This window comes from Drosophila albomicans, chromosome 2L (assembly GCF_009650485.2).
Source record: "Drosophila albomicans strain 15112-1751.03 chromosome 2L, ASM965048v2, whole genome shotgun sequence".
NCBI lineage: Eukaryota > Metazoa > Arthropoda > Insecta > Diptera > Drosophilidae > Drosophila > Drosophila albomicans.
In genome coordinates this window covers 5,684,554-5,708,932 of record NC_047628.2, presented here as the reverse complement: position 1 = coordinate 5,708,932, position 24,379 = coordinate 5,684,554, and the positions used below count along the sequence as shown (strand labels likewise).

At 39.4% G+C, this 24,379-nt stretch overlaps 1 protein-coding gene across 4 annotated transcripts; it reads left to right on the top strand.

Annotated features, from left to right (window-relative positions):
• Positions 1-59: 59 nt before the first annotated feature.
• LOC117563572 (G1/S-specific cyclin-E) lies at positions 60-24,132 on the top strand. Of its 4 annotated transcripts, none has more exons than XM_052002386.1 (6): positions 60-474; positions 9,251-9,382; positions 12,406-12,688; positions 20,661-21,985; positions 22,057-22,282; positions 22,367-24,131. In XM_052002386.1, exons 2-6 carry the CDS (start codon positions 9,363-9,365, stop codon positions 22,637-22,639), a joined length of 2,127 nt encoding a protein of 708 aa, XP_051858346.1. In that variant the 5' UTR covers positions 60-474; positions 9,251-9,362; the 3' UTR covers positions 22,640-24,131. The 4 variants fall into 4 exon arrangements, with proteins under 4 accessions (XP_051858346.1, XP_051858347.1, XP_034097848.1 ...); XM_034241957.2 differs by lacking the exon at positions 60-474 and adding an exon at positions 1,651-2,161; XM_052002387.1 differs by lacking the exon at positions 9,251-9,382 and having other exon boundaries at positions 61-474.
• Positions 24,133-24,379: the final 247 nt, after the last annotated feature.

Sequence of the window (24,379 nt, the reverse complement as noted above, 5' to 3'; positions counted from 1 at the left end):
AAACAAACGCTCTCTCTCTCTCTCGTTCTCTCTCGCTGTCACGACGACAGCGCAGCACACTTCATTTTTTCTGAAACTGCAAAAAGGTTGGATTTGATGGTGTCCCTAAATTTGTGGATCTAATTGCAGCCAACACACACACAACAATTTGACCGCACTTGGCCTTGACTTGTCGGTGTGGCAAAGGTAAAAACAAAAAAAAAACCAAAACCAGGCGACAAATACTTAACGCGAAGAGTTGCTGTCTGTTTGTGTGTGTGCGTGTGCAATTTATTTTTTCATCCGCGTGGAGCGCATTGGAATTTAAAGACAGACACTTTGCAGTTCCACTGTGCGCGTGGCTCGTTGGCAGCAATCAACAAAAACAATACATGAAGTTCCCTAACAACTCATCTAAGCAACCCCCAATGCAATAAGAACAACTTTAGCAACGACGACAACGGCTTGGGTATCAAAAGTCTTCATCCGGAACAGGTGAGTGCGCAATTCTCCGCTAGCCAAGTTCAAAGCTCCGTATTAGCGGCTCCAGTTTTGGCTACGTTCATTTTTTGTTTTTGCAATTCCATCACATGCGATGCCGTTGCTTTTGGTTTTGGTTAATTTTTTTTTTTATTTTTTTTGCCCTTGCCTTGTGTTCTACGAAAAAATATATTCTCGTCGATCCGAAGTCGTCGCTGCCGACGTCGTCGCCAATGCTGCTTACTCTCTCGCGCACACAAATTGCGCACTCTCCACTCAGCTGTCACTTCGAAGAGAATGAGAGCGACAGAGAGCGCGCGTCGAGGTTTACGTCGACGTTTTCTTCCCGCGCGCGGGAAATTCACAACTTTGATCATTCATAACTCCCACAAAGTTGCAATGATTTTTGCACACTTTATCAAATTAGATTCTGCATGTTTTAACCTCTCCATTGCATATGCACAACAATATGGTTTCATTTAGAAAATCGCCGAGCGGAGCCATCAAAGTTGGTGCCAAAACGACACATTTCGAGCGCGCAAAACAACAAAGTCGCGGCTGTTTTGTTTGTGTGTGAGCGGCGTTGCCAGCAGGTTGTCAATTTCGATGTGTATGAAGTCTGTCAACGTAAACATGCATTGAATTGACCTAAATTCGTGGATTTTCTGTTGCTTAGCAATTCTAGTGCATAGATTTCGATGGACAATATAATTATTCATGAAATGTATTGCAATTTAGAGTAATACAGTGTGTTTATTTACATTTCTTATGGGTTAAAAAAAATACATTTAAATTTTTCTGCATTTTTCGAAATTTTTTGGCAATCAGTGCTGCTTGCACGATAAAAAGTGTTAAGTTTGTTATCCGCTAATGGCCCAATTGGATCATCTTTCTTTGTCCAGGTGGCAGCGTCAACAGCTGTAGCGCGCGCAACGCCCGTTAAACGAGCGCCACAAAACAGCTGTTCATCGACTCACACACACTCGTAGGTCAACTGCCTGCCTGCCTGCTTGGCGCTTTAAACAGGAGCGTTGTCAGCTTCATTCAATAAAACCGCCTTCAGCTCCTGCGTCCATTGAGAAGAGGGGTCTGCGGCCGGCTCCTCCAATTTTAATGCTTCTTTTTTAGGTTTCTGCCCCACGCATTCAACAGCCTTTGCATGCGTCTTCTCTGCGTGGCTTTTTTTTCGCGCGCGAGATGCGCTCTCTCTCAGTTTGTCTCTCTCGATCTCTCTCCCTCGGTCTCTCTAGCTATGTGTGTGTGCTGCTGCTCTCCGATCAGTTTTGCGCTCTTGTTAAATGTCAGTTGGTCTACCAACAACATCGACAAGTTGCCCGTGTGGTTGTTGCATTTTTTTGGCGCTGCTTTCAGCGAGTTTCACTTGCACACACAATATACACTTTGCTTGTTAGCTGTAGCTGTCGCTCGGTTTCGGTCGCTGCCGCTGGCGCTGCCGCAGTCGACGTCGTCGGCGCTCTCTTGCTCGCCGATTTGCTGCCTTACCAACCATTCTTTACTTGTGATCACTGCTCACTGCTCAGCTGCTGCTTGGTGAAGTTCGTGGCCGGCGTGTGACGACGTTATAACAATTTTTTCAAGTGCAAATAAAATTTCCAATTTCCAATGTACAACTTAGCAAACTAATCAATGTGTGTCTAAATTAGCCTCGAATTGTGCTTAATTAAACACAACATTTCAAAAGGTAAAAACTACGCCCCAAATGTTGCTCAAAAAGAAAAAAATATTATGTGTAAAAAATTACGCGTGTGACAAAGGTGGAATAGAATAGAGACTGCTTCGCTGTTAGTGTGTGTGTGTGTGTGCGAGTCTCTTTCATACATATGCGTGAGTGTGCGAGTGTGTCGTCGTGTCTTTGCATTTTTTGCTACAAATACAACAAGGCCCCAATAAAATAAAACAGGAACGTTTGCCAAATTGTTCTTATTAGAAATTTTGCACGTTGACGCCTCCCTCCATCCCTAGTTCTGTTTGTCAATATGGAATGGCCGTTACGTTCCAATTGGAATATAACGGTTGAAATACAATCGGATGGAAGTGCAGTTACAAATTGGAAGGATTGTTTGTCGTTAATATGATTCCAATAAGAATGGTCGCGCATTTTAAAGGATCGCAAAGGAGTTATCTGCAAGTTCAGTGAACGGTGATTGTTGGTAATGTAAAATGTAGGCATTGTTATTGTGGTGAAGGTTTAGTTGACCCAGTTGCCTATTCTATGCAAATTACACACTAATATCGTTTTGCAGCTTCGCTGTTATTCGATTAGTCTTATTGGCAATTCGCCTACCCACATGAACCGGCACTTTCTAATCGGACTCGCATGATGGTGTGTGTTCATGTCGTCTCCCGCCCGATTGCACTTTTTCCCGCCATCCGAATAGATTTTGGGCGGTAAAACAAAAATGCGCCAACCAAACGCCCAATTCGCGCCACTTTACTTATGTGTTCTCTCCATTTTTTCCCCACGACCAATGACACACACACATATACAGAGGCACACACTCACACGGAACATCTGTGAGCGCGCTCCCCGACTGCCCAGTTCAGTTGTCGCTCTCTCTCTCTCAGTCACGTCACACGCACACAACGAAAAGCACTCTTCCGTTTTATTCCAATCAGAATAACGAGAAGAATGAGGCGTCGCTGTTGACGTCGTCGTCAACGTACTCTGTCGACGTTAGCGCAATTTTGAGCGTCCACTTTTTCTTTCACCATTCTCGACAACAAAAACAAACAAAAACTTTTTAGTACATGCTTACGTACATTCGTCGCAGTCGCTGTTGATGCCGACTGCGCTGCTACGCTGTGCTTTTGAGATATGTGCTGCGCCGACGTGAAAAGTTCAAAGCAAAAAAAAAAAAAAAAATAAACTAAAACAACATCGAGTTGAACCTTTTGAAAACTTGACGAAAGCGAAGCAAGCGAGCAAAGCGTAGAGCGCAAACAAGTAAGAAAATAAATAAAACTGAGTAAGAGACAAACGCGCGCGCCGCATGTAGAGACAGACATAAAGCAAGCAACTGAATTATGTCAAAAGTGGCGCAAAAATCTTTTGGTAGTACGTGGTGACTTTGCTATTGCTTGCTCAGCTAGCTGCCGGCTAGAGAAGGCGTTACAAACATACACACACTCATGCGTAGAATAGCTGTGGGGTCTAAGCTGCGGTGTCACACCGAGCATCGAGTTTAACTTTGCCTCTGCTTGGGGTTCATTGATATTTATGTGTATGTGTGACTGCGTGTATGTGTGTGTGTTTTAGCAGTTGGTTTTTGCTATTGCCTTCTTTTGCTTGTTTCAATTTACCTGCTACAATTTGTTCATTTTTGCGACTTTCTTTTTTTTTCTTGTTCGTTCGCTCATTTTTGCTTTGTTATTGTTGTTGTTGTTTTTGTTGTATGTGTATTTTGCGCTCTTTTGCATTTTTTGTTGTGGCTGTTTTTCTGCTTTGTAGCTTTTTGCGTCTTACTTTTATAAATTGACGTTTTCTTTATGTTTTTGTTGTTGTTTCATTTTGCAAAATACTTGTTTTTTTTCTGTTTTGTTGTTATTCACTATATATAAGCATTATTTTGTTGTATGTATTGGGGGGCCTGTGCTAAACTGGCTACAAATGTTGCTTTTTGTGATGGGTAGGGGAGGACGGGGAGGACAGGCGCAATGCGATCCGAAGGTTGTGTCATCAGGTTGTAAGACACAGATACATGTGTTTTCTTCACTATCTTACAGATAGATCAGCATATCAGGGAACTACAACTGGGTTTTCACTTTTGTGAAGGCTTTTAGGCCTAGAAAACTTTTAGCACGCTGAAAAACCTGAAGCCATAAAATCCCTCAATGATGCAGTCTAATTGCTTTGTTTATGCGCTTACGCGTTCATGTTTTCATGATCATGAGTATTATTTTTTGAATTTGAAATCTTAGCGCTTTACATATTTTCATAATAAGAAATTCTCTTATTGTAACCTCATATAATATCATAATTGCATTCATATTTCCCTAAACAAAATCCTAACTAAAAAAATGTAAAATCAGGATCTTGTCTATTTTCTCAAAAAAAAAAAAATAAATACTTCATATCAAATTTTATTTATTGCAAGTAATATTTACAAGTTATTTCTAAATTAATTATAATAATGATCATATTTTCATAAAAGTAACTAAATTTATATACTTCTTAAAGTAATTGATACAATCCATTGATTCAATCCATTCCTTAGTCAGTTCATGGCATAAACCTTGTATCATTTCAATTGCTTGCCTTTGCAAACTCCTTGAAATATATCCTGCCCTCCTTTTTCACACAATCAACTGCAGGTACTTTGCAACACCGTTTTACTATTTGCTCAACACTTATTAATGCTCTCTTGGTCAAGTGATGCGGCAGAAAATCAAAAGGAAATATTTCCACATATTAAACTCATTTGTTATATTTTTTCAAGATTTTTTTTCACCTGCCCATTTTGGCCTACAGAGAATTCCAAGTAAAGATTCTCAATTATATGCATAATAGAGGACTGGAAACTATTTGGTTTGCCTCACAAATATTATATAGTATAGTATGGGATTGAATAGGGATGGCCACAACGACGTGACTACGATCTCATGTATCGAAAAGCATTTTTCATTGTCTGGCGACGGTTTTGTCGCTGCAAAAGTGTGAGGAAGGCGAAGCTGAGAGAAGCCCTAGCTGTGGATGTGGACGATGTGGACATGGACCTGGACCAAGGGGGAGCACATTGAAACGCAGGCTGCGAAAGGGCAGCCGAAAGCAGAAACAACAATGATAAACAGTTTCCAGTTATTCTCGTGCAAACACACAAAGGCGCAAAAGGATCGAGAGAGGAGAGAGAGAGAGAGACAGAGACAAAGAGATAGATATGGATATATGTATGCGACGGCCACTTGAAGCAGTCACATCCTTTAAAACGACGCTGCTAAATATAAACTAAATAATCAATTGAGCGCATCGTTGAGTCTGGATGGCCTAACGGCTACTTCAAGGCCGGCAATTCCTGGAACGGCTGCCCATTGAAGAACGAACTTTTTCTCTTCTCTTCTTTTTTTTTGTTTTTGTATTTTCGTGATTTTGGTCTCCTCGTTGATACTTTCACACGCACTGCGGCGCACTGTGTGCACTTAGTTGCCACAGATACTTTTACATGCGCGTTTACAGCGACAGACAGCAGAGCCCTAGATACAGATACATTTAGTTAGGAATGCGCTGAGAGAAATAGTTTTGGGTTAATTGCTTCAACGATAGTGAATACTATGCATATATTAAACGAAACTGTTTTCAATATGCTATATGTTGCTCAACATATGCCTGAGTTGTACATAAATAAAAAGGTTATAAGCTTTCAAATGTTTAAAAAGTTAGTTGATATAATATTAGTGACAGCAAAAAAAAAAAAACAATTAAACTTTAGTAAAAAAGAACTCCAATTCTAAATTAATTTGCTTCAATTATTAAAGCTCTGATGTTAATAATAACATTAAACGCTTAAATAACTTTTTACTATTATTCATTAGTTGCTTGCTTAGCAATGCCATGATCTTGCTTAAAGCTTTAGTCACCTTGATCAATTTATTTAGTAAGCATTAAGGAACTCAATAACGCTTAAAATAGCTTAAACTGATGTTAATTTGTTTAAAGTTAAAAATCTTTTTAGTATAGGGTTTTCATTAGTGCATTTGATTGAACACTTTGCTATGATCTTGGTTAAAGCTTTAAGTCACCTTAAGCTAAAGCTCATTGTTTTCAAAATTCGGTACTAAAAAGCTTTTAAATTTGCGCTGATTTTAAGCGCCAAGGCACTTAGAGCTGCAACTAATTGCAGTCGCGCCTCAGGGGCAACAACAGGGTGGTGAGGGATGGCGAAGAGGATGAGGAGGAGCCATTGGCATTGACAATCCAGACAATCCACGCTACATATACATATATATATAAACCATATGAATGCATGTATGTATATGGATATGCATTTATCTTGAGTATCTCAGGAATGTATCTTACTCGTTGTGCAAGCGCAGCCCAAAATGCATGCAACAACGACAACGACAGCGACACCGACAACCACAACAACAAAAGCAGGCGGCAGCAACACGACAAACAACTCAAAATACATTCAACACTCGCACACACACACACACACACACACACACCAGGTACGCACACTCGAGGCATACACACCGAAAAAGGACGCACAAAAATTGCAGCGACTTGAGACAGCGACGTAGACAGCAAAGCAAGCAGAAGAAGTTGTAGACGAGTCTCGGAATTCGGCAAGGGATCAAGAGGGCCAGAGACCAAAGACCAGGGACCTGTTTTGCTCTTCTCTCTCGCTCTCTGCGATTCTCCATGTCTCGCGCTCTGTCTCTCTTTCTCTGGATTTCTCTTTCTCTGTCTTGCTCTCTTTTCACATTTTGCGCATTTTTCGACATTTTGCGTGTTTTTTTTTTGCCTCAAGTTGCGCGTTTGCTGCGAGTATCTTTATCAATTTCCTTGTGGGAAATTATGTGTTGCACATAAACACACACACACACGAACACACACGATATACGCACAAAGTAAATATGAATTGTAGTACAAGAAAATTTGCTTCCTCCTCTGCCGAAAACAATTCCAGTTAAATCCGTTCGCATCTCATTGTTGTTGACCTTGGCCTCCAGGTAAACAATTTACTCATGCGTCGTCTAATTAGGCTCTGGGAAGATTGAAAGCGCCTTTCATGTTCCACTCTCTCATTCTGCTTCTGCTTCTCCTTCTCCACCTTCTCATCCTGCGCATCCATGTACAATATGTATTCATATTTGTGTGTATTTACCTGTCGCCGCATAATTCTCGCTAACTTGATACCGACTAGAGAACAGATTGCATTCTCTGTCTTCCTCTCTGTCTACACACAACTTAATCTTCATTAAGGCTCCTTGACTTAGTCTAGTCCGAGTTTCTTCCCCCTAATATAGACGATGCCGTGTGTGGCCAGTGAGCTATTGCAATTAGTAAGTCATTTATTATTGTTAGTTGCAGCTATTAATCTGGTCAGTTCTGAGAACTAAACAAGACGTCACATTGCGAGTCCTTTATTATTAATACATCCTTAAAATCACAATCAATTATCATTAGGATTATAGCTGATTAGTTGAGCCCAAACCGCAGTGATTTCCAAAAATAAGTTATTAACTTAATTCCCTCATATATTATATTGGAAACTTACGATTATGGCGTTTTAATTTAACACAATATATTGCAAATCTTTTTTTAATCAAGGAATTCTCTATTATAAACGATCGAGCAAATTCTTAAAATATCAAATGTACTTCAAATGAAACAGGAACAGTTTTGAGCATGGTCTCTTCATAGGGTTGGGAAAAATGAGTAAGCAAAAAATAAAGTAAAAGGAAGAAAAATGTTACCATAAAACGAAGGAAAGTAAAAGAAGGCAATTAATTAGTAGGCATATCCGCAATTAGTGTGAAAATGATGGTTGAAAAACTGGCTCTGGAAATTGTGTAAGAATGGGCGGCAAAAGGTGGAGAAATTGAGAGAAACGAAAGTCGTTAACTAAAAAGCAGTAAAAATGGGGTAGTTATGCAAACATACATACATCCATATCCCAGACTGGTGAGGTGTCAAAGTGAATGCCAGACAAAAGCGGCACATAAATCGTGGCAAAAATAACGCCAGCCCATATGTCACAAAGCAACAGAGGCCGGAAAAGAGAGAAGGAAAAGCCAACAGGAACAACAACAACAAAAGGAGAAGCAACAGAGGGAAACAAGGAAACGCGACAGGATACGAATGCGCGGAGCAATTAGCGCAGGGGAAGTCAATTGAAGTTGCAACTACAACGAATTGTAAGACGAAATGTTGTCTATAAAGTAAAAAAATACAAAACACGCAGAGACACAAGGAATCCTTTTGGCAGCAGCCTGCATAACGTGGCCAAGTGAGAGAGAGAGAGAGAGAGAGGGGTTCGGATACGAGTTGCGAGTTCGACTTTGAGTTCGAAGTATCAACAGCTGCTGTGGCATTCACCTGCCCGCAGACAGAAGGCGAATAGCCACATGAAAAGCCATCAACCACCAACAACAACAGGTGCATTGATCTCCCATATTAGAGCTCGATATAATTATGCGTCGCCTGTTGTAAAAACCTCCACTAGACAACAGAGAAGCGACCGACCGCTGATGGTTGACGTTGCGCATGCGCCGTTGAATGTCGCCTCCACTCCCAAGGAACACCTGACACCATCAGCGCCATCGTCAGCAGGATGGCCAGTCAAGACAGGAAGAGCCACTTAATCGAGACTCGTGGAAATTCTATAAATTATTTTGCAGTGGGCTACCTGTCTAATCCAATACTTGACCCATGCCTATCTATGTTATACCCGAATGTAATTTGAATATGCATCTCTGACTTTGGCTTGGCTCTGGGCACGTTCATTTTACATCATCATAAAATGCTGTTCAATATTTACTTTGGTTCTATTTTTTTCCAAAATGTGCACGTAAACAAATTTGTTTTGGGTTTTCGCTGATCCGTTGTCCATTTCTTGCTCTTGGACCACGACCACATGCTGAGTTCCCTTAGTTTCCACATGTTGTTATTCCTTTGGTTTTATGTGGGTCCTTGAAGAACCTTCCAGTTTTATCGTTAACTTCTGTAAATCGTGAAAAAGCGAAACATATGACGAGTCCCTGCTCAGATAAGAATTACGACAATTTTTTACTTTTTTTAATTTGTTTTTCATTTCCATTCATTTTATTTCAGTTCCTTTACATAATCTGCCCAACATTCACTGCTTACCAAGCAGCTCAACATATTCCAAAAATTATCAATTTATTATTTAAAAACTTCAACGGCTTATCAAGGCCGTACAATTATGGATTTATATGCCAAGAGGTGAGTATTCCTTTCTATTAGAATATTTTTATTTTCAAATTATATTAGGTATTTTTTGTGATCTATCTAAAGTTTTTAATTAAGTTTTAAGAACCTGTAAAATATTTAAATATTGTATTCCATTTTCCACAGCCCAATGGCGTTTTTCGTAATTAATAAAAAAGTATTAAGAAATCATAAACTATTTAGTTTAATATGTTGTTACAATGATCTTCCATTAGTTAGGTAATTATTTAAATTCTTTGTCTCTCTTTGATGTCTAATTTCCTACTCGCATTAGACGTCTTGACTTCCTTTTCCTTGACTTTTAGGCAAACCAACCAATTAACACCCCACATAAAATTGAAAAGCCAACTGTGTGTTGCTGTCTTTTCCAATTTGTTTTCTAACTGACTTCCTGTGGCGACACAATTCACGACATTCACTTCCTTACCGCCAAAGTGAGGACGATAACTATCCTGGTAGAAGAGAAGGCAGAAGTCAGTCGCTATGATGTTTATCTAATAATAACATTCCCGTAATTATAAAGTGACGGACCAACTGGTTATGGCTGACTACCCGCAAGTGGCGACTACCCGCAGTCAGCAGTCGAAAGTCTTTTGCTTTGAAGCCAAGTGCGATAATCTAAAATGCATTTTCACTCGCTTTTCCCAAAATTCCCAATTTAAAGGACAACGCACAATCGAACAGCTGTTGTAGGTGTTAAAATAAGTTGCCTTTGATAACCAAGTGGCGCAACGTGCAACGCGCAACCGCCTCGCATTCCTTTACACAACGCATTCCGATGCATCAAATATAGGCAAGGGTCGTCCTGCGTATGTCCTGCGTGTGATTAGTAAATAATTGCGCGCGAAAAAGTCATTAGAAAAGTGTTTAGTCGCTGTGGAGGAAATGTTGAGAGACTGTCACATCATTGTGTCGCTTTTTTGTCATGTTGCATGTTAATAATGTTTTCATAACGCACATGAAAAGTAGTTATACTCTCCATATACTTTGTGGCTTTTTAGTTTTTGTCATGTCCTGGCCAGGACAATTAATTGACCCCCTTGGGCCATAGTGCGCGCTTCAATATAATTGCATAATTGCCCAGTCATTTGGCATCGTCAGTTGCGACCCTCGCACTATGTCAACTCACTCACTCACTCACTCAGTCCAACTTCATCCGCGATCACTTAAGTGATAGTCCATTTTATGGACATAATTCGTGGTCAACATGTGTGCGACATAATTATTGGTATATGTAGCGAGGCGAAATATGTCAACTCTGCGCTAAAGCTACGAGTATAACGGAATTCTCTCAATCATCAACTGATCAAGTTTCACATTTTGGTTTTGAGGTTATATGCAAATTGTGTTGCATACTTTTGAGCGTAGCGATAGTTAGGTTAGAATTGAAACTAATTGAGAAAAATTCTTGAATAATGTAAAAGGCAGCTTAATAATTATCTTAATATAGTTAATACAGTTATTTAATTTAAAGTGTACAAAATTTATTTAAATATTTTACACAAAACTTGAATAAATATTAGAATTATTACACTATATTAAGCAGTTCGTAAATTACAAGAATTTCATATTATCAATATATTAAGAATATGCGAAGTAACTATCACATCTAAGAAAATCTTTAAAATGTGGGATGCTCTAAATATAATGAAAATCAAGAATGCCAAAGGATCCTAGCTTACTTGATATGAATAACAAATTTAGGAATGTTACATTTGACCTAAACTCCACAACGTCGGATATATGATAGATTTCCCATTAATTTCAATTTTTCCGAGTGCTAATCAATATGCAATACATAGTCGTATTTTACAATTTTCTTACCTTTCACGTATCATTGCATTGGCCTTCAATGATTTGTTTGCGACAATCTCACAGTTACCCCAAAAGAAATGTCGTCCCTTAAGATGTTACAGCTGCCGCTTTCTCTACCTACGATATTCACACCCAGATCTCTGCAGATCAACACAAAAATTTCCACGCTGCATCAGCAGAGCCTTTCACAAGACGCAAAATAAAAAAATATAAATAACAACGACGAAGGAAATTGATTGAATGAACTTTCACCGGGAGCAAAATTGACAAATTTTTTGGTTCGGGTTGACAGCGAAGTTGAACCTTTAACCAAGCAACAACCTATAACTACACCCTTCTTCTGCTGACCTAAGGTTGACAAAAAGAGAAAAGAAAGAACAAAACTTGTGTGCGGTCGCTAGCACGTACGCGCCATTAGTCTGCTAGAGAGGATTCGTGGACCTCTTTTTTTGTTCAATCGGCGAAGACTCGATCATAACTCATTTCTAAGCGATTCCATTTCCTTGTAATTTACTACGTGATTACTTTTTCTTGTTCATTAAACCATTAAACGGGATCGATAAAGCAGCAGCAGCAACAGCGAAGGAGCATCAACAAGATTTCTTGGTCGTAGCATTTGAATTTATGTGCAGCAGCCCCTTTTTATATATTTTGTCGGGAACATAGACGTTTCTTTAATGAACCCCATAGCACCTTTTGTTGCCAGTTACGAGTTGCGTCAAGGGTTAATCCTCATCTTGCCAAACTTCTCCAATTGCAAAAATTCGCGAAACGAATTGCTTGAAGTGCAGCACTTCCTCCTTTTTTTGTTTTTCTCTTTTTGCCGCAAGAAAATTCGTTACTGCTTGAAACAGAGATAAACATCTGCCGAGGAAAAAAGGAGGCAAACACTTCCTTCTATTATGCATAATGCATAATGTGCATGCAAATTTGCCAAAATTGCTTAATTTTCCCAACTTAAAGAAGGGTCTCAGCGAGAAAGAAAGAGAGTGAGACGTGCTGCTCTCGATTACAATTTCCCGGATGTTAGATGTTAATGTAGCCGATGGGTGCCTGTCAAAATTCAATGAATTTATGTATCTTGTATTTTTAGGTACGCCCCTATAGGCACATTTCTTTTTCTCGTGATTGAGTGGCATTGAATTTCCCTGCAAATTTCTATAACTGTACTAAAATGTTGCTGTTTTGCTTTCTCCTTGCAGTGCCAACACAACCAGCAGCAGCCGCAGCACCGCCAATGCATCCCAAGAGCAGATAGTCACCCCCGCCAGCATCAACAGCATCGATTGCAGCAGTAGCAGCAGCAGCACTGGAGCAGCAGCATCAGCAGCAGCAGCAGCCACATCCTCAACCTCAACTCATCATTGGCCTTGGAGCAGTGTATCCACCACGTCGGATATGTGTTCATGTGATAGTCAAAAAAATGCAACTTCTGCCACATTTGCAACTGGCAGCAACAAACGCAAGCGTCGTTCTTCATCAAAGGTGAGTTTGCTCCCCGCCTCTTTATTTACCCCATTTCGATAAGGTTTATGAATGCAATTAATGGGAGAAAAGTGAAGAGGTTCAGCTCAGTTACACTATTAGCCTCAATATAGTTCACTCTCTCACTCTCTGTGAATGTGGCGCCTCTGACTGATATCAGTGTGAGCTGCGCAATCTTATCAAGGAAATGCCAAGAGTCTATCCGCCTTGTCAATGACCCAAACGATCTTGGCATGAATGAATAGTGCAGTGCAATCGTAAGCTTTCTTCTTGTTTGCTAGACTTTGATTTTAGCATTAGGTCATCTATTTGTGCATAAATGTTTGTCTATTTCTCGTTAAAACAGGAAATCAAGCGCCAGTGATTGAATGTTTTCCTTTCAAAGTGCTCAAAACACTTTCATTACATTTTTATTTCGCAAATAAAAACGTTCACTTTAGTTTGATAGTTGTATAAGCTTCATTTCCTATCAGCTCCACTTCGAATATGTCTATTTATAAGCTTTGAAATTATGACTTCAATGCGATTGTGCTTGTGGAAAATATTCATCTAACTCAAACAGCTGATCACAATTGTATTTGCACAATTACTCATCAAAATTTCCATGCTTATCTTCATTGCGTACGTTTTGTACGAGTGATCATTGGATTATTCAAAAGTAGTCTTCATTGCTGATAAGGTTAATGTTCCATTTTAATATTTATTCTTACGTATATGTACAATATTTAAATTTCATTCATTCATGATTTTAAAATTGCTCATTTAGGTGCAATTATATAATTAAAATTTGTGCTTTATCTGAAGGGTTTAATTTAACTGAATATTTACAGTATTCTAGTAATGTCCTTACGTAAAAAGCGATATTGTCATTTATTAATAAAGTGATCAAGTGATCAATACTGATATTCAATGCAAAAATAAAATGAAATGAAAGAATTCTTAGGATCGATTGACTTTGTATTCTATATTTAAGAAGCATTAACCATTAGAAACTTATCTGCATTGTAAGTGATCACCAATTAATATAAAGTGATCTTCATTCATATTTATTTAATTGGTAGACAATATTTATTTAAATTATATATAATCGGTTTGTGACATTACTCCATTTTTTGAGTTCTTAGAATTATTAACTTTTGCCGAAATATTATAAAGTGATCAGCAACGATCACAGATACTGATCATGATCACAATGATCCACGTGATCAATAAATATTAGCGATGTTAATTCATTAGGAATTCTAAGCATATTTATTTAATTGGCTCTTAATATTCATTTAAATAACGTACAACTACTACTAAAGGGTCTTTAATAGTTTTATTCTTGGATTTATGATTGATGACTATCTGAAATAATCCTATGCAAACGAGTCAAGAACAACAATTTGGCTTGTTAACGAGTAAATATGCTGGTTAGATTTAGTTCTTTGATCTTTCTTTGCTTGAGCTGTGACCAAATAAGCCGTGAGTCACGTATCTCTGGCTACTGGGCATTTATCGTTGAGATGCATCCAAAGAACCCATATGCGAGAAGACAAACACAATGCAGCAAAGATCAGCCCAAAAATAAATGCTACTTATGAAAAGGCTCATTTAGCGGTTCGCTATTTTGGAAAGTCAGGACGTGGACGTCTTGGTGCGTTACTTGCTGCGTTTTCAAGTAGCTGCAATCAGAGGGCCTGCAACACAATGGGAAGCCTGAAAGACCAAAACAGACAACATCCACAGTCTGATCTCTGCGGCCTCTCTGGCTTCTGTGCTATACGAGTATGTGATAGACAGGCAGCTGTGTTGGTGCAAAGGATTTCCAAGCAAATGCTTGTGTGTATTTTTTTTCTTAATTTGTTTTTTTTTTTTTTTATTTTTGCTTCAACTTCTTTTCGAGGGAACCTTAAAAAACTGGGAAGGCAGCGAGCAATGAACTTGCAGAAACACTTTTATATGTATGCTATATCAACTATGGGTTGTTTTTGCAAACGTCTCTACCCCAGTTTAATGCTGCAAAACAAATGTCATTTTGCTCTCTGTTGTGTGTTTGGTTTTTTTTTATTTTTATTTTCCTTCCACATTTCGCTCAACTGTTTTGCCTCAGCGCCCCCCAAGAGCCGATGGCTAAGAATTCCAATGCTCTTGCAATATGTTGAGCATATGCACAGTAGGACAATACGACAAAAGGACAGACGACGACGACGACGACGACGGCGGCGGCAGCAAAGTTTGAGTACGTTGCGCATGCTCGCACACCTTGAGAGACGGCTCCAGGGGTGGGTTTTATGCGCAGGACCTAAAGTCAAGGCCTTGGCGAAAATGTCCGTTAAGGCGGCAAAGAAGTTTTTGAAATTGTAGTTATAGGTTAGGTTAGCTTAGACGGGTTTGTCGTGCGTGAAGAAGAAGCGCCCTTAAACGCGTGTAGAAACTAGATCAAGAAATGGGACGATGATGATGATACTTGATGGTACGAGGAGACGCCTTAACCACAACAAGAACGCACCGCAGGCGCACTACGGGGTTGCACTCCTTATCCTTTGGCGAAAGGATCGCGACGACGCGACGTTCCAATGCTGTTTCCTTCCTCTATCTAATTAAATATTCATCGAGACGACATTTGTGCAGTAGCAAATGAAAAATGGTCGATGTACTCACTGGCTGACTGAGTTGCATTACCGGTCTTAAAAAACGGGACACCTTTCCTTGACGATCCGATCGGATCCTTATATGCAAATGTAGTTCCTTCTGTTCATTAGATTTCCGTTAAACTTTTATGCAAATCATTTTCTTATCGCGACAGTAACAAAAGGGACGAATGCTCTGTAGTGTGTCATCTGTTTATGGGACGTTATGGTTTTCGTCCTTAATTATTCTGGGGATTCGTTTGCATTCTTACATTATTTTTTGTTTTGAGCTTGAAATATTATACAATATTTGTTTAGCGTACGCAAAAGGATAAAAATTATGGTATTATTTTACCAATTTGTCAGTGTAATGTAACCCTTTTGTGCGTGATATGTGTAGACTGCTTGCTTCTTTGCGTGTTTTTTTGTTTGGATCTTGTAAGCATGAAATCAGCACAAACTACCAGTCGACCTATACCAGCCCCTTTGTCTTCTCTTTCTCTGTTTTTTTCCATCGAAAAAGGGATATTTATTGAATACCGTTGCGGGTCGGGATTCTCGACTCGGTCCTTTGCTCATCTCGTCTGCAATCAAGTGCAGGACCTTGTGCTTGATTTCTGTCAAGTCACCAAACACATTGAGAAAACTTGATTTCGGTTTCGGTTTCAAGTTCCATTTTGTTTTAGTAGCCGATTCCCAGGCATCGTCATGCATCCCATTTTGGAATAGACAAGGAAAAATTGATGTAATTTGACGTGTTTTCCATTTTCTAAGGTGATTCTAAGAGGATTTCATTTAGCTTGATAGGTAAACACAAGCTTAATGACAGTTGCGTATCGTGCGAAAGAATTGTCAGTTTGGGGTAATAATATTATAACATAATAATATGAAGTTGTCTGTCTGCAGTGTGGGAACTGCACTTTTAAGGCATAATAAATCCAATAGAAGAAAAGGAGAAAATTAATAGAGAAGCTTTATATTTTATTTTTTTAATAAACCAAACAAATAAACTATACATTTAAAGGAAAATATGTAATTATTCAATATTAGATAATCATAAGCTAAGACTTGCAGTGCTTATCAAAATTTTAGTTTCATTCATGATTTTATCTTTCATTAATATCATATTATTTTATCATTAATGATTGCAAATCCTTCCCCAATTGCCCATTGTCAGACTCGGTTTCACACTCAAAACTCATTTGCTTAGCTGTCCCCTTAATGCCGCTGCAATTTTGCGTAAATACCGCAACAATTGAAGCCGCAGAACCTTTTACTTAATCCATTTTGTCATGGAATCTAACCAATTGCATGATTAATTACACTCGACAATCCGACACGAGGCGACTCTTTTCCCGCTCGGACAATGGAAATTGCCACTGGAGGAATTTCCATAATGAAGTTGATGATGACACAAAATATGTGCAATGTCATGTCTTGGACAACCGCGGAAAATGTTAAAAAGGAAAACATTAACCCCTTGTCGGTGCCGATGACCAAGGGTCAGTTCTTAGCTGGTCGGGAAATATGAGTGTTTGTTATTGTCCTGCGGCCAGTGTGTCCTTTGGGAAATACGTCATGTTTGCATATCATTTATTAGCAGCAAGGAGAAAATATTGCTGTTTGGCTTATTCTGAAGATGGTCAACGCGCTTGTCATTTATCATTAGAAAAAGAGTTTCAGAGTTGCTTAGGAATTTCTTGAGGAAATTAGCTCATGCCACTGCATGTTGCAGCTGCCTATTGCAACATATTAACAATTATCAAACTGCGATACGAAATTAAATGTTATGAAAGAAGTTGGTCGGGGGCGAATGCAAGAAACTCGAACTACGAGCACAATGCGATATTACACACATACACACACACACACAGAGTAACAACAACAAAAGTTACACCTGGACCCACGCCAAGGTTCGAGGTTCGAGGCGTACGCTAAGCGACGCCTGCGTCTCGGGGTCCGACAACGAGGACAGGGACGCAAGAAGCGAGGAGGAGAAGAAGAAAAAAGGAAAGGTGTTTCGGTATTTACAGGGCGATCGAAGCGGCGACGGCAGACGAAAGATTACGACACATAAGCGCACTAGGACTTTAGGGTATATTGGTTGGAGTGCACAATACAATGGACAACAGAGTGCTAAGAATGAGGATGACGATGAGGACAACCATGAGGTTGACGTTGACGTTGTCGGGGACAATTGTCGATTGCATCATCTGCCGCTGTTGTTGTTAATGCTGATGCTTTTTTTTCTAAAACGAACTCCTGGCGATATTTCGAGTGATGTTTTGGGTGTCCTCGTGGGTTCCAAGTAAAAGTTCTCTAAGCAGGGATTGAGATCGAGAGCAGCTGCCTGCTGCAGTTCAGTTGAGTGCATAATTATATTTTTTCTGGCGAGAGAAATTCAAATCTTGAGACAAATGCTAAAAGAGGGCAGCCCAGTTTAACCCTTGTTAAACTTGAGCAGCAACCCTCTCACTTACTCAGCCCACTTTGCTTTACCGCTCAGTAAATCCGCAGAGCTCAACACACAAGATCCACGGGGATCAATGCAATCACTCGGGTTCACATGCTCGACTTTAGCTTGCACATTTATTTGCCAAGAAATTCTTAAATCTTATGCTACGCTTGACCAGACACAGAGCAGACATAACGACAGATGTTGACCAGTCAAAGATATGGTTGTGTAACTTATGCCATTGCACGCTTTGATTTTAATTACATTACATTCTATGACATGTGTCCATTTCCATTTCTATTTTCATTTGCCTTAAGGGTAAGGGTAACATTTTATGCCAAGAATAAGAAATTAAATTTGTCATGCGCTTCTTCTTCTCTGCCTATTTACCAGGTAAACACAATATATTTCTTCCTTCTTCTCTGCTCTTACTCTCATTCTCAGTTAGGGTGCAGTTTTGGCAAAAACCTACTCAAACAATTAAATCTGTCACATAAATATCATAAAAATTTACGTTATTTCCCTCATTTTCATGCAGCTTATTTTCCTACAAATTATGTGAAAATCTTTAATGAGCCTTCGCCCGGCAGGGATTGTTAAGCTTTTATGATGTGCGAGATTGACAGCTCCTTTCTTTGGGGGGTTGCATTCAACCCAAAGTCTTGTGACGCTTCACTGAGCTTCAGTCGAGGTTCCATTTCATGTTCATAAGTAATTGTTAGACGTTTAAAAAGTATTTCAGAAATGTAAAAAAGAAAGAATTTTTGCTGAAATGATTTTTATTATTTTGTGGATTGAATGTAAAAATATTTATATTATTGTTGAATTTATGAGGCTCTTTTATAAGGTTCATCTTATATCTACTATTTTTTCCAATTTCTGGGAATTTTATGGGAATCTTTGCGTTTTCTTTGCTATATTAAAAATTTCTTCCGAGTTTCAGATCGTATCATATTATGTGAAAATCTATGACCTGCTCTGCCTTATATTATTTATTGCGAATTCATTCCGCAATTTCTTTGACTTTTTTTTGCAATGCAACAATGGAGTATTTGTGTTTTCTTGCCATTGTCCTTCCTTTCCTGCATCTTCTCTTTGACGGTCTCTTTCCATTAGCCCCGCTCTATATTTTGCCTTTAGCAACACCCCACATGCTGCATTAGTGGACTGGACCGCATTCAAGACCTTTGCCAAAAGATAATTTATTGAAGAAAAATTAAGAAGAAGAATATTTGTAGCCAATATCTTGGGCTGCAGCTTGACAGCTCGAGCCAAAAAGGCGATAATGGTAGGGAGTTTAGGGTAGTAGGTAGTGATTTTCTTAACGTTGTCGTCTACCTGGAGTAGTTGACAAAAATAATTGTAAAAAGGATCAACAGCAGCGGCAGCGGCAGCAGCCGTCAGAGGGATTTGTTGGCTGATAAACTGGCAGACGCAAACTGCAATGCAAAAACAACAAACGGGCGTCTTAAGAAATCGAATCCGAGTGCAAGCGAGAAGAAGATAATGTGAGAGAGAGAGATAGAAAGAGAGGTCGATCCTGTTTCACCGTTGCATTGCTATGCGAGCAAAAGCAACCCCTATTTTCCACTGCATCGCTGAGCAGGATAACGACAGCGACAACAACAAAACCGACGACGTCGACGACGACGACGACGAAGTTAACGATCAGGGGATCGACGATCTGGAACGAGCGGCGATGAGCTCAGTTGCACAGCGCAAGTCAACGCGTTTGGTACACGACAGCTTAGAGCGGAGATCAAATTAAACCAAATATTTTGAAATGCAAAGAAACCAAAAATAAGAAAATGAATCGTTGTTGCTGAGCCAACGAATAATACAATAATAATAGCGAAATTAAAGAGTACAAAATAATCGTAGCACAGTTGCACAAGAAAGACTGATGACTATATAAAAATCGAGTGCAAAAAACCTAATTTAAGAACCGGATTTCGCCAAAAAATAAATAAAACATCAAGCACAGCAGCGATTAAAATGTTTTAAGTGCAAACAAAAGACTTTTATCATACCAAAGAAAGAACTAATTACGATAAAACCAAAGACTGCTGCTAAATTATACTAAATAAATCACAAAGCAAAAGTGCAATACACACACACTCTCGAAACCTCAACATCAATCTCAAACTCTATCTCAAAATTTAACTCGCTCTCTCGATCCCACGCTCAACGGCAAGATAAAAGTGCTATTGTTATAACTGTAATTGTTAACTGGAAACTGTAACAGGAATTTGGAGCTAGAAACCAGCATCCAGCTGACAACAAACATATCGTGTGTGGTTTCCTCATTGTGCGGGTGCATCTATAATACGATTCACGACAGGATTAAGGCATTTTTGACAGGCGTGCCCTCATAAATTGTTGTTATATTGGGACATCCTTGAAGTGTCTGCCAATTAATTCGAAACACGTTTTTGCCCTGTTATTGTTTGCTGCTTTTGAAACGCGTTTCTCTTGCTCCTTTGTTTCGGCCAGTTTCTACAAATTGTTGTTCATGTTATTATGAAGCTGGAACAGAAGCGAAAATTCATCGAAATGGTAATAATTCACTACAACTCATTTTAAAAACTTAATTTTATGTTGAAATCTAGAATCTTCTAGAATACTAGAAGAGTAATTTAGATTTAAAAGATTAAAAGATGATAATCGATTAAACATTCAACAAATGATAATCGATTATATAGTTTTTGCAAGAATTCCAGTCATTTTAATGTATCGGTATTAACGATAACGTATCGATATTGAGTTAACTTGATATGTGACAAAAGCTAGTTGCCTTTTTGCTCTTCTTATTTTGCATTCAGATCGATCGGCGTGCATAAAAATGTTTTTTGTAATATAATCGAAAATCACTAACATTATAACATTAAAATGTTTGTTCTTGCAGGATCCTGAACTTGGTTTTGAGCCACCATCTGCCAAGCGTCAACAGCGTCAACAGTTTCGCTTTGTGCCAGCCTCGGCTTACGGTAGCGATCAGAGCAATCAGTCCTCGGTGTATACGTCACCGTTGACAGCGACAGCGGCGCTGGCGGCAGCAGTGGCACAGGATGTGCTTAGCATACGCAGCTCACCAGCTGAAGAGCTGTCGGAGGCGCCACACAGTCCGCTACCCGACAGCCCGGACAGTCCGCCAAGTCCCGATCGCGGCAACAAGCAACAGCCGGTTGTGGTGCGCTGTGCGGCGGAACAGTCAAAGGCGAATGAAGTCGACGACGAAGAGGTGCTGGACGATAGCAGCGAGGATTACTCGTTCGATGAGGACGAGGAGGATGTCGACGATGAGGATGAGCAAATCAATTCGTCAAGCTCCTCGCCAGCCTCCTCAACCACCACCACGACCACGGGCTGCAGCCAGAATGGTGAACGCACTCCGGCCACTGCCACACAGCAACTGCATGATCCTAGCAATGCTGCTAATCGCACAGTGCTGAAGTTGAATCAAATGGACAGTGCCATGCCCCACAACAACTATAAGTGCATGTCGCCAGCCATGGAGTACACGTTGCGTCAATGCCCGCTGCCAGCCTTGTCGTGGGCCAATGCGGCCGATGTGTGGAAGAATATGTGCTTGCGCGATGAGCAGGATTCGCATTTGCGCAGCAGCAGCATGCTGGAGCATCATCCTGGTCTGCAGCCACGCATGCGCGCTATATTGCTCGACTGGTTGATTGAGGTGTGCGAGGTGTATAAGCTACATCGCGAGACTTTTTATCTGGCCGTTGATTACCTCGATCGCTATCTGAATGGCGAGCGTCAGGTGCAGAAGACGCATCTGCAGCTGATCGGCATCACGTGCCTCTTTGTCGCTGCCAAAGTGGAGGAAATCTATCCGCCCAAAATCTGCGAGTTTGCCTATGTCACCGATGGTGCCTGCACCGAGCGTGATATCCTGCAACACGAGAAGATCCTGCTGCAGGCTCTTGGCTGGGACATTTGCCCCTTGACTGTGACTGGCTGGTTGGGCGTCTATATGCAACTGAATGTGAACAATCGCACGCCTGCTTCGTTGACGCAAATTGGCCAGCAGGCTGCGGCTGCGAATGCGACAACGACGGGAGAAGCTGATGATGCCTTCATCTATCCACAGTTCTCGGGCTTTGAGTTTGTGCAAACAACGCAGCTGCTCGATCTGTGCACCCTGGATGTTGGCATGGCCAACTATCCGTACTCGGTACTGGCCGCAGCTGCCATTAGTCATACATTCGATCGGTAAGTCGAGCAGATCTCATCAGTTGCCATAGGCAGATGAACTAACTGTTTACTCTTTCTTTTTTTTTTAGTGAGACCGCTCTGCGTTGCTCGGGACTTGATTGGGAGACAGTGCATCCATGTGCACGCTGGATGGAGCCCTTCTTCCACGTCATCTCCAAGAAGGCGCCCTATCTGCACATGAATGAACAGAACGAGCAGGTCACAAATAAGTTTGGACTTGCGCACATCTGCCCCAACATTGTCACCGATGATTCGCACATCATTCAGACGCACACCACCACAATGGATATGTATGTAAGTATCGTCAGCGAGTAGGCTCAGTCTCGAATTAGTTGTTATCAGTATGCTAAATGATCGTTTTACTTTTGCTCTCTTCAGGATGAACTGCTGATGGCACAAAACGCATTGCATGCGATGCGCGCACGCACTCAGGCCTCGCCGGCGACGGCACTGCGCGCTCCGGAGAGTCTCCTAACGCCGCCAGCCTCTAGTCACAAGCCGGATGAGTATCTGGGTGATGAGGATGAGGTTGTGGCAGCCACAGTCACCGCCACCGCCACAGCGACGGCAACAGCAGCAGCCGCAGTCACAGCTGCGAGCAAAAGCAGCTCAAGCAGTAGTCGAGTGTCCAGTCACAAGCAGCAACAGTAGAGCAGGGAAGGAAGAAGTCTAGTTTAGCTGGAGATGAGCAATTGCTCTATCGCCGCCTTGTCACTGACTCTCTCTCTCTCTCTCTGTCTTGCATGCTTGCTCTCTCATACACACACACGCCCGCCCTAACAGTTTTAAACGCTAAGTGTTTCTATTAATAATAATAATATAAATATATATATATACAAATATTATAAATTATTTATGCTAAGTAAAAAGTTATTAGTTTCCTAATTCCACTGCTTAAACACTATTTAATTGAAATTTACATATTCGCGCGCTATATTTGTTTTGTTTTTTTTTTTAGTTTGAAATTTGCTCAAAACTCGCCGCACACTTTAGTTGTATAACAAACAACAACAACGACATTAACAACACACAAACACAAACAAAAAAGGAAACATAAAACAATACCTATTTAAATATGTGTATTTATAAAAACAAACCAACAAACAAAATATAATTTTAATATCCACTATATATATATATATATATATAAAATAGTTATTGCACAAAATTGAATTCAACAAATATCATTTAGATTAATTTTTTTTGCTACAGACCAACTTAAAGTTGGACAGTGTATTTATTATAGACTCCAGACTCAAGCAGAAACCACACAAATTGTTGGCAAATTGAATATATACAAAACACACAGACTTCGCTGTCAGTCGTCAGTACAATCGGTTTAGACATTATCATTCATAGCGTGAGACAAATACTAACAAACTAATCTATGCAAGAGCTAAAGCCAAGCACAATTCACTTGACTAATAAACTAAAATTACTTGATAAGTTGAGGACAAATGCACAGAAACTAAAACGACTAATGCTTAATGCGGCAAATTCATCCACATATTTATTTATACAACAAATTAACAAACTAACCAATCAACAAACAGAACACAAAACCCACAATACAGACGATAAGTCAACGCTGACATGGAGAAGTAATTAAGAGATATATGTATATGAGTAATGGCAATTGAATATCTGAGAAAAATGAATATGAAATTAACAAATACGATACAAACAATTAATTAATGTAACGCACATGTATTTGAAACATTTTATTGTAGACTAATTTGCCATAATTTGCTAAGCAAATAAATTTGTATATATAAATATATATATATATATATGAGCACACACAAACACAACATATAAACAAACTGAAACGCATATAATATATTATTATATAAGTGTACAATTTCTATATGTATATTTAACACAACAAAACCACAAAACAAAACAAAAAAAACACAATATAGTAAAATTATTCACTTGGCCTAAGCTAAATTAAACATTAAGTGTTCATATGTCTAAGAATGGAATGAAAACAAAAAAAAAATGCACATAAAAACTAAAAAGCACTCTACGTATTTAAGTTTTATTTGTAGTTTTTAAAGCAATAATCATTTTAAAGTTATGAATTGATTTTAAATAATTTCACAAGTACGCTTATCCATGATTTAATGTCAACAAAAAAAACAAACAAAAAAATAAAATAAATATATATTGATATTTTTGTATATACATAACCAAAACTAATACAGTGTTTACTTTGAATCATTCTTGAAAATTCTTAAAAATATCAAATTTTCATGAAAAGCAAATTAACTTAATGGAAATCTCTTTAAAAATGAACACGATTCGTAGTTTGTTCATTTAAATTTTAGTAGTTGTTACAAAACTTTGGGAGCTTTATTGAAATTCACAATAACTTTCGTGACACGAAAA

Coding starts and splice junctions, on each gene's coding strand:
- LOC117563572 (XM_052002386.1), top strand. CDS start 9,363: ATGGATTTATATGCCAAGAG. Junction 21,986..22,056: donor ATTAGTCATACATTCGATCG/GTAAGTCGAGCA, acceptor TTTTTTTTTTAG/TGAGACCGCTCTGCGTTGCT. Junction 22,283..22,366: donor CCACCACAATGGATATGTAT/GTAAGTATCGTC, acceptor TGCTCTCTTCAG/GATGAACTGCTGATGGCACA.